Consider the following 9,623-nt stretch of genomic DNA (forward strand, 5'->3'; position numbering starts at 1 on the left):
GTGTGAGTGTGAGTGTGAGTGTGTGTGTGAGTGTGAGTGTGAGTGTGTGTGTGTGTGTGTTCTGCGCAAAGTTAGTTAAAATTTCAGACACAACTTCCAACTTTTGTTCTCAAGTAGAAATGAATGCTGTCAGGACGTCTTGATTTGATCAAAAGTGGCTTTTGCGTACGTGAGCTGAGATGCTAACTAAGCTAGTGTGTGGATTTAGCTGTAATTGGAAGATTTACTGCTGCATGACCTTCACATTAATGTTCAAACTCATGTGTCTTATCAGATTATGTTAAAATATATTTTATAATTTTACAGTTTCATCTGCTTAGACCAGTTTAGACCATCTTAAATTTGGTTTTATACAGTAAAATGCTAGTATTTTGTTAGCTGGTTAATTAAGATCATAATTGTTCTTGAACCAGCTTAACTTGTGTAACCACACGCTCTAAAAAAATGCTGGGTTGTTTCAACCCAACTTTGGTCAAATATGGACTAACCTAGCTTTTGGGTTTACTCTTCAGATTAAATTTGTATCCCAAAAGTTGGGTTAGTCCATATTTGACCCAAAGTTGGGTTGAAACAACCCAGCATTATTTAGAGTGTAGATTCATTTATTTATGCATTTCTTTTTCTGTTACTTGAAAAATATTTACTTCAAATGTTTTTATTTTATTTTATTCATGTTTAAACTGATAATGCATTATCAAAATTTGACATACACCTTCCAGGTGCACCCTAGACACATCATCAGTGATGTTACCTGGGGTCATCGGGTGTTTCGGGTCTTTCAACATCATACACCCTCGCCCAGGCGACCCAGCCAGGGGTGATCAGTCCCCGACTTGTGTCTAGGTAGCTTGTGTAGTCCACGGATCGCCCCTTTTGATCCACAGCCATCTTGATGCCTTCTCCGCGGCATCCATGATGTTCCTGATGGCTCTGTTACGGCATTCACCTGTCAACTCCTCATACTTGGCTCTCTTCCGTTCAAATGCCTCTTCCATCCGGTCTTCCCAGGGCACAGTCAATTCCAGTAGAACCACCTGCCTTGATGATTCTGAAAATAGGACCATGTCAGGCCTAAGTGTGGTCGTGGCGATGGTTTCTGGAAATCTGAGCTGCCTTCCCAGGTCAACCTTTAACTGCCAGTCTCGAGCTGTTGCTAGAAGTCCCCCCGCTGAGTTCCTGCTCCCTTGTGGTTTCTCTCCCGCCTTAACAAATGTGATTGTGTGCTGTACTGGCTGCTGGTGCTTGCTGAGAGAGATTCCGGTACTGATGGTTCCAGCAATTACCCTTAGCACCTGGTCGTGGCGCCACCGATAACGTCCCTCTCCCAGCGCCGTAGGGCAGCAGCTTAATATGTGCTCTAGGGATCCTCTTTTTTGGCACAAGAGGCATGCAGGGGTGTCTTTCAGGCCCCATGAGAAGAGGTTGGTTGGACTGGGGAGGACATCGTAGACTGATTGGATAAGGAACTGGATCCGGTATGGCTCTGCTTTCCACAGCTCAGTCCACGAGATCTTTCGGTCCATTGCTTGTTCCCATCGAGTCCACACCCCCCTTGTTGTCGCATCCCCACCATCCTACTGATGCGTCTTTCCTCCACCCCTGCTCGGATTATGTTAGAATCATATTTCATATTTTCACATGTATAATATTGATATTTTTAATTTATGTTTATTTATGTTTATTTCTTCAGTGGAAATAAAAAAAGCAAAATTTACTCAAACTGTTTTATTTTATTTTATTTTATTATGGTTATTTTATTTTAGTTTTTTTGTATTTATTATTTAATTTTAATTGTATTTATGTTTAAACTGATAATGCATTATGTTTCGATTATGATTATGTTGGATTAGAAATTATATTTCATATCTTTTTATTTATGTTTATTAAACATTAAAATATTTCTGTATTTCTTCTGTGAAATTTGAAAAACTTACTCCAACTGTTTTTATTTTATTTTATATTTTATTTTATTTTATTAAAAATAAAACCTAAAATGTGTGGATTTAGCTATAAAACAACCTCCATATTAACGTTCAATTATTAATGTTAGTTTATATTTTCAAATGTTCATCTTTTCCTGGGGAAAAAAAAATTCTCAGACCAGTTTAGATCACCTTTAATTGTAAGGTTTGGTTTTTAGACAAACAATGCTGCTCTTTTACTAGCTGGTTAAGATAAGATGCTTAACTAGTGTCGCCATCCTGGTCACTAGCTAAAACCAACATTATAAGTCAGTAATGTTCATTTGTTTAGTACTAGTTTAGCTGATGTATACTAGTTTGTGATGGAAGGAGCTGTGATAGTGCGTTATTCACTATCTGTGTGTGTGTGTGTGTGTGTGTGTGAGAGAGTGTGAGTGTGTGAGTGTGAGTGTGAGTGTGAGTGTGAGTGTGAGTGTGAGTGTGAGTGTGAGTGTGAGTGTGAGTGTGAGTGTGAGTGTGAGTGTGAGTGTGAGTGTGAGTGTGAGTGTGAGTGTGAGTGTGAGTGTGAGTGTGAGTGTGAGTGTGAGTGTGAGTGTGAGTGTGAGTGTGAGTGTGAGTGTGAGTGTGAGTGTGAGTGTGAGTGTGAGTGTGAGTGTGAGTGTGAGTGTGAGTGTGAGTGTGAGTGTGAGTGTGAGTGTGAGTGTGAGTGTGAGTGTGAGTGTGAGTGTGAGTGTGAGTGTGAGTGTGAGTGTGAGTGTGAGTGTGAGTGTGAGTGTGAGTGTGAGTGTGAGTGTGAGTGTGAGTGTGAGTGTGAGTGTGAGTGTGAGTGTGAGTGTGAGTGTGAGTGTGAGTGTGAGTGTGAGTGTGAGTGTGAGTGTGAGTGTGAGTGTGAGTGTGAGTGTGAGTGTGAGTGTGAGTGTGAGTGTGAGTGTGAGTGTGAGTGTGAGTGTGAGTGTGAGTGTGAGTGTGAGTGTGAGTGTGAGTGTGAGTGTGAGTGTGAGTGTGAGTGTGAGTGTGAGTGTGAGTGTGAGTGTGAGTGTGAGTGTGAGTGTGAGTGTGAGTGTGAGTGTGAGTGTGAGTGTGAGTGTGAGTGTGAGTGTGAGTGTGAGTGTGAGTGTGAGTGTGAGTGTGAGTGTGAGTGTGAGTGTGAGTGTGAGTGTGAGTGTGAGTGTGAGTGTGAGTGTGAGTGTGAGTGTGAGTGTGAGTGTGAGTGTGAGTGTGAGTGTGAGTGTGAGTGTGAGTGTGAGTGTGAGTGTGAGTGTGAGTGTGAGTGTGAGTGTGAGTGTGAGTGTGAGTGTGAGTGTGAGTGTGAGTGTGAGTGTGAGTGTGAGTGTGAGTGTGAGTGTGAGTGTGAGTGTGAGTGTGAGTGTGAGTGTGAGTGTGAGTGTGAGTGTGAGTGTGAGTGTGAGTGTGAGTGTGAGTGTGAGTGTGAGTGTGAGTGTGAGTGTGAGTGTGAGTGTGAGTGTGAGTGTGAGTGTGAGTGTGAGTGTGAGTGTGAGTGTGAGTGTGAGTGTGAGTGTGAGTGTGAGTGTGAGTGTGAGTGTGAGTGTGAGTGTGAGTGTGAGTGTGAGTGTGAGTGTGAGTGTGAGTGTGAGTGTGAGTGTGAGTGTGAGTGTGAGTGTGAGTGTGAGTGTGAGTGTGAGTGTGAGTGTGAGTGTGAGTGTGAGTGTGAGTGTGAGTGTGAGTGTGAGTGTGAGTGTGAGTGTGAGTGTGAGTGTGAGTGTGAGTGTGAGTGTGAGTGTGAGTGTGAGTGTGAGTGTGAGTGTGAGTGTGAGTGTGAGTGTGAGTGTGAGTGTGAGTGTGAGTGTGAGTGTGAGTGTGAGTGTGAGTGTGAGTGTGAGTGTGAGTGTGAGTGTGAGTGTGAGTGTGAGTGTGAGTGTGAGTGTGAGTGTGAGTGTGAGTGTGAGTGTGAGTGTGAGTGTGAGTGTGAGTGTGAGTGTGAGTGTGAGTGTGAGTGTGAGTGTGAGTGTGAGTGTGAGTGTGAGTGTGAGTGTGAGTGTGAGTGTGAGTGTGAGTGTGAGTGTGAGTGTGAGTGTGAGTGTGAGTGTGAGTGTGAGTGTGAGTGTGAGTGTGAGTGTGAGTGTGAGTGTGAGTGTGAGTGTGAGTGTGAGTGTGAGTGTGAGTGTGAGTGTGAGTGTGAGTGTGAGTGTGAGTGTGAGTGTGAGTGTGAGTGTGAGTGTGAGTGTGAGTGTGAGTGTGAGTGTGAGTGTGAGTGTGAGTGTGAGTGTGAGTGTGAGTGTGAGTGTGAGTGTGAGTGTGAGTGTGAGTGTGAGTGTGAGTGTGAGTGTGAGTGTGAGTGTGAGTGTGAGTGTGAGTGTGAGTGTGAGTGTGAGTGTGAGTGTGAGTGTGAGTGTGAGTGTGAGTGTGAGTGTGAGTGTGAGTGTGAGTGTGAGTGTGAGTGTGAGTGTGAGTGTGAGTGTGAGTGTGAGTGTGAGTGTGAGTGTGAGTGTGAGTGTGAGTGTGAGTGTGAGTGTGAGTGTGAGTGTGAGTGTGAGTGTGAGTGTGAGTGTGAGTGTGAGTGTGAGTGTGAGTGTGAGTGTGAGTGTGAGTGTGAGTGTGAGTGTGAGTGTGAGTGTGAGTGTGAGTGTGAGTGTGAGTGTGAGTGTGAGTGTGAGTGTGAGTGTGAGTGTGAGTGTGAGTGTGAGTGTGAGTGTGAGTGTGAGTGTGAGTGTGAGTGTGAGTGTGAGTGTGAGTGTGAGTGTGAGTGTGAGTGTGAGTGTGAGTGTGAGTGTGAGTGTGAGTGTGAGTGTGAGTGTGAGTGTGAGTGTGAGTGTGAGTGTGAGTGTGAGTGTGAGTGTGAGTGTGAGTGTGAGTGTGAGTGTGAGTGTGAGTGTGAGTGTGAGTGTGAGTGTGAGTGTGAGTGTGAGTGTGAGTGTGAGTGTGAGTGTGAGTGTGAGTGTGAGTGTGAGTGTGAGTGTGAGTGTGAGTGTGAGTGTGAGTGTGAGTGTGAGTGTGAGTGTGAGTGTGAGTGTGAGTGTGAGTGTGAGTGTGAGTGTGAGTGTGAGTGTGAGTGTGAGTGTGAGTGTGAGTGTGAGTGTGAGTGTGAGTGTGAGTGTGAGTGTGAGTGTGAGTGTGAGTGTGAGTGTGAGTGTGAGTGTGAGTGTGAGTGTGAGTGTGAGTGTGAGTGTGAGTGTGAGTGTGAGTGTGAGTGTGAGTGTGAGTGTGAGTGTGAGTGTGAGTGTGAGTGTGAGTGTGAGTGTGAGTGTGAGTGTGAGTGTGAGTGTGAGTGTGAGTGTGAGTGTGAGTGTGAGTGTGAGTGTGAGTGTGAGTGTGAGTGTGAGTGTGAGTGTGAGTGTGAGTGTGAGTGTGAGTGTGAGTGTGAGTGTGAGTGTGAGTGTGAGTGTGAGTGTGAGTGTGAGTGTGAGTGTGAGTGTGAGTGTGAGTGTGAGTGTGAGTGTGAGTGTGAGTGTGAGTGTGAGTGTGAGTGTGAGTGTGAGTGTGAGTGTGAGTGTGAGTGTGAGTGTGAGTGTGAGTGTGAGTGTGAGTGTGAGTGTGAGTGTGAGTGTGAGTGTGAGTGTGAGTGTGAGTGTGAGTGTGAGTGTGAGTGTGAGTGTGAGTGTGAGTGTGAGTGTGAGTGTGAGTGTGAGTGTGAGTGTGAGTGTGAGTGTGAGTGTGAGTGTGAGTGTGAGTGTGAGTGTGAGTGTGAGTGTGAGTGTGAGTGTGAGTGTGAGTGTGAGTGTGAGTGTGAGTGTGAGTGTGAGTGTGAGTGTGAGTGTGAGTGTGAGTGTGAGTGTGAGTGTGAGTGTGAGTGTGAGTGTGAGTGTGAGTGTGAGTGTGAGTGTGAGTGTGAGTGTGAGTGTGAGTGTGAGTGTGAGTGTGAGTGTGAGTGTGAGTGTGAGTGTGAGTGTGAGTGTGAGTGTGAGTGTGAGTGTGAGTGTGAGTGTGAGTGTGAGTGTGAGTGTGAGTGTGAGTGTGAGTGTGAGTGTGAGTGTGAGTGTGAGTGTGAGTGTGAGTGTGAGTGTGAGTGTGAGTGTGAGTGTGAGTGTGAGTGTGAGTGTGAGTGTGAGTGTGAGTGTGAGTGTGAGTGTGAGTGTGAGTGTGAGTGTGAGTGTGAGTGTGAGTGTGAGTGTGAGTGTGAGTGTGAGTGTGAGTGTGAGTGTGAGTGTGAGTGTGAGTGTGAGTGTGAGTGTGAGTGTGAGTGTGAGTGTGAGTGTGAGTGTGAGTGTGAGTGTGAGTGTGAGTGTGAGTGTGAGTGTGAGTGTGAGTGTGAGTGTGAGTGTGAGTGTGAGTGTGAGTGTGAGTGTGAGTGTGAGTGTGAGTGTGAGTGTGAGTGTGAGTGTGAGTGTGAGTGTGAGTGTGAGTGTGAGTGTGAGTGTGAGTGTGAGTGTGAGTGTGAGTGTGAGTGTGAGTGTGAGTGTGAGTGTGAGTGTGAGTGTGAGTGTGAGTGTGAGTGTGAGTGTGAGTGTGAGTGTGAGTGTGAGTGTGAGTGTGAGTGTGAGTGTGAGTGTGAGTGTGAGTGTGAGTGTGAGTGTGAGTGTGAGTGTGAGTGTGAGTGTGAGTGTGAGTGTGAGTGTGAGTGTGAGTGTGAGTGTGAGTGTGAGTGTGAGTGTGAGTGTGAGTGTGAGTGTGAGTGTGAGTGTGAGTGTGAGTGTGAGTGTGAGTGTGAGTGTGAGTGTGAGTGTGAGTGTGAGTGTGAGTGTGAGTGTGAGTGTGAGTGTGAGTGTGAGTGTGAGTGTGAGTGTGAGTGTGAGTGTGAGTGTGAGTGTGAGTGTGAGTGTGAGTGTGAGTGTGAGTGTGAGTGTGAGTGTGAGTGTGAGTGTGAGTGTGAGTGTGAGTGTGAGTGTGAGTGTGAGTGTGAGTGTGAGTGTGAGTGTGAGTGTGAGTGTGAGTGTGAGTGTGAGTGTGAGTGTGAGTGTGAGTGTGAGTGTGAGTGTGAGTGTGAGTGTGAGTGTGAGTGTGAGTGTGAGTGTGAGTGTGAGTGTGAGTGTGAGTGTGAGTGTGAGTGTGAGTGTGAGTGTGAGTGTGAGTGTGAGTGTGAGTGTGAGTGTGAGTGTGAGTGTGAGTGTGAGTGTGAGTGTGAGTGTGAGTGTGAGTGTGAGTGTGAGTGTGAGTGTGAGTGTGAGTGTGAGTGTGAGTGTGAGTGTGAGTGTGAGTGTGAGTGTGAGTGTGAGTGTGAGTGTGAGTGTGAGTGTGAGTGTGAGTGTGAGTGTGAGTGTGAGTGTGAGTGTGAGTGTGAGTGTGAGTGTGAGTGTGAGTGTGAGTGTGTGTGTGTGTGTGTGTGTGTGTGTGTGTGTGTGTGATATTACCGCCCATATAGTGAGTTCTTGCATCATCAGCTAAACTGCAAAGACTTTCATGTGCTGGCTATAGAGAAGAAAACATGCCAAAATAAATAAATACACCATAAAATACACATTTCCTTTCAATTTTCATCAAATTCAGCCCTGAATTAATTGTTTTATATGAATTTACTAATTATTCTTTCATTTTTGTATTTATATACTGTATAGATATACTATATGTGTATATTTATGTATATGGTATAGAAAAGAAACGAATCACCCCCCTTTAAATAAACACATTTTGTTGCTTTGCAGCCTGAAATGAAGACGGACACAGTTTTATCCAGCTGTATTTACTCAGTGCAACTTATAACATCCAAGTGAAAGATAAAACACCAACACGTCAAAAAATAAATAAATAAATAAAAAAGCAGAATCACTGAGTTGGAAAAAGGATCACCCCTTGTGTCAGTGTTTTGTTGAACCACCTTTTGCTTTAATTACAGCCTTAAGTATAGCCTATATACAGTATATAAATACATATATTACTAAAATGAAAAAATATGCTTATAATTATTTTTTATTCTTACATAATATATTGTTGTATTTTTTTTCTATTTATTGATTATATTTATTACCATACTTAGTACATATATATATATATACATTTGTATATATGTTGAATATTTGAACATTTGTTGAATATTTATTTCTTTATTCGTACATTACATTCTTGCATATTTATTTCCATGTTTTTATATGTATTTGTATATATAATTATTACAATATATAATCATTTTATTATTTAAATATTATTGTTAGAATATGTAACATTACCTCCAGGTGTAATATATAACATTTATTTATTCATTTATGTATTTCTTTTTATAAGAAACTTGAAAAATATTTACTTTGCTGTGTTCTTTTCTTTTCTTTTCTTTTCTTTTCCTTTCTTTTCTTTTTTCTTTTCCTTTCTTTGCTTTTCTTTTGCAGGTTTGGTCCTCCATACAGCACAACTCATGAAGTTGGTACTGTGTACAGTATATTGAATATTGAAAGGAAAAACATTCATTAAGGGAATTCAAAGGAAGTTCATCCAAAAGTGAAAATTCATTATGTACTGTATCTCATTTGCTCTTCAGCATATTCAAAATTTAATGAAATTTAAAAATGTAAACTTTTGACACATGAGAATCAGAATCAAACTTCAGAAGACTCTTAATACGGTGCACAAATCACACAGGATGAACTACTTTTATGGTGTTTTTTTCAGTCCTTTCTGGATCTCATCAGCCTCTTCTTCTGTCATTGTACTGAAAAGAGCAGCGTGAACATTCTGCTAAACTCCATTTGTGTTTGAAGTGAGATGAGAGTGAGTAAATGATGACAGAATCTTCCTTTAAAGCATTTTTTCTGGTCTAAGGCCTTTCTGTCCTCTAAGGCACATTCATTTTTACTCTCCGTTCCCCTGCAGCTGTCCTGTAAGCATCGCACTCGCTCCATCGCTCACTGCTTCTCTGTTTCTGAATCAAACACACACACACACACACACACACACACTCACACCATATGGTGCCGCTCCGCCACTAGACATTCTGCGCAGCGTCAGAGAGCAGCAGCCATGTGGAAAATGATAGCAACTTTAATGATTATTTTTCAGTGAGAGTGTGTTTTCAGCAGTATTACTCCTGCAGGCATTCTTAATCGACTCCTCTTCACACACACACACACACACACTCCCAAACAAACTTATTCACTGTGAAATTCAGTCGCAGAGGTTTCTCAAAGGCTTTTGTGGAAACCGCATTTCCTTGTGTCACTAACAAAACTGAAAAACACCATAGTGTGCAGGGTACACTAACAATAATATTAAAAATTGCTTGAAATTAAATTAAATTTCTACATTTTAAATTAAAAGCATTTCTCATTTTTATTTAAAGTTCAAGTACTAAAAAAACTAAGACAAAATAAACTAAAACTTATTAAAAAAAAGATATATAGATATATATAGAGAGAGAGAGAGAGACATTTAAAAAAAAAAAAGATAAAAAATAATGCAAAATTAAAGAGACAACAAAATTACTAAAACTTTCAAATGAAAACACAAAAAAATAAAAATAAAATGTCATTAAAAATATTAACAAAAATTAAAATAGTATATCAATGATACAATAAAAAAGTACAGCATTTTGGACATGGCGCCATGGAAATACCATCATTTTGTGTATGTTACAATTATGGCAATCATTCAAGCTGTATATCAAAGTAACATAATATTATATGAGACCATCATTGTACCCTGGTAATGCCACGTTACTTTTTGTTATAGGTGTTTTGTGCTTTTAAGTTGTACATAAATAATGTCACATTACTCTTAGCAAATGTCAAGCAACTGGTTAAAGTTGAATAATATGTGTAAGCATGTTTTTCACTTGGGCCAATAAGAGCTCTACATTGAAAATGTGTGTGTGTGTGTGTG

At 42.1% G+C, this 9,623-nt stretch overlaps 1 protein-coding gene across 1 annotated transcript in view; it reads left to right on the top strand.

Moving 5' to 3' along the window:
* LOC107713605 (synaptic vesicle glycoprotein 2C-like) overlaps positions 1 to 9,623 on the top strand; it is a 37,915-nt gene that overhangs the window by 16,036 nt on the left and 12,256 nt on the right. The window contains exons 4-5 of the mRNA XM_016519176.1: positions 885 to 1,121; positions 8,138 to 8,168. Coding sequence (XP_016374662.1) covers positions 885 to 1,121; positions 8,138 to 8,168 — 268 coding nt within the window. The remainder of the gene's footprint in view (positions 1 to 884; positions 1,122 to 8,137; positions 8,169 to 9,623) is intronic.

Source organism: Sinocyclocheilus rhinocerous, unplaced genomic scaffold (assembly GCF_001515625.1).
Source record: "Sinocyclocheilus rhinocerous isolate Xijiao unplaced genomic scaffold, SAMN03320098_v1.1 scaffold1937, whole genome shotgun sequence".
Classification (NCBI taxonomy): Eukaryota; Metazoa; Chordata; class Actinopteri; order Cypriniformes; family Cyprinidae; genus Sinocyclocheilus; species Sinocyclocheilus rhinocerous.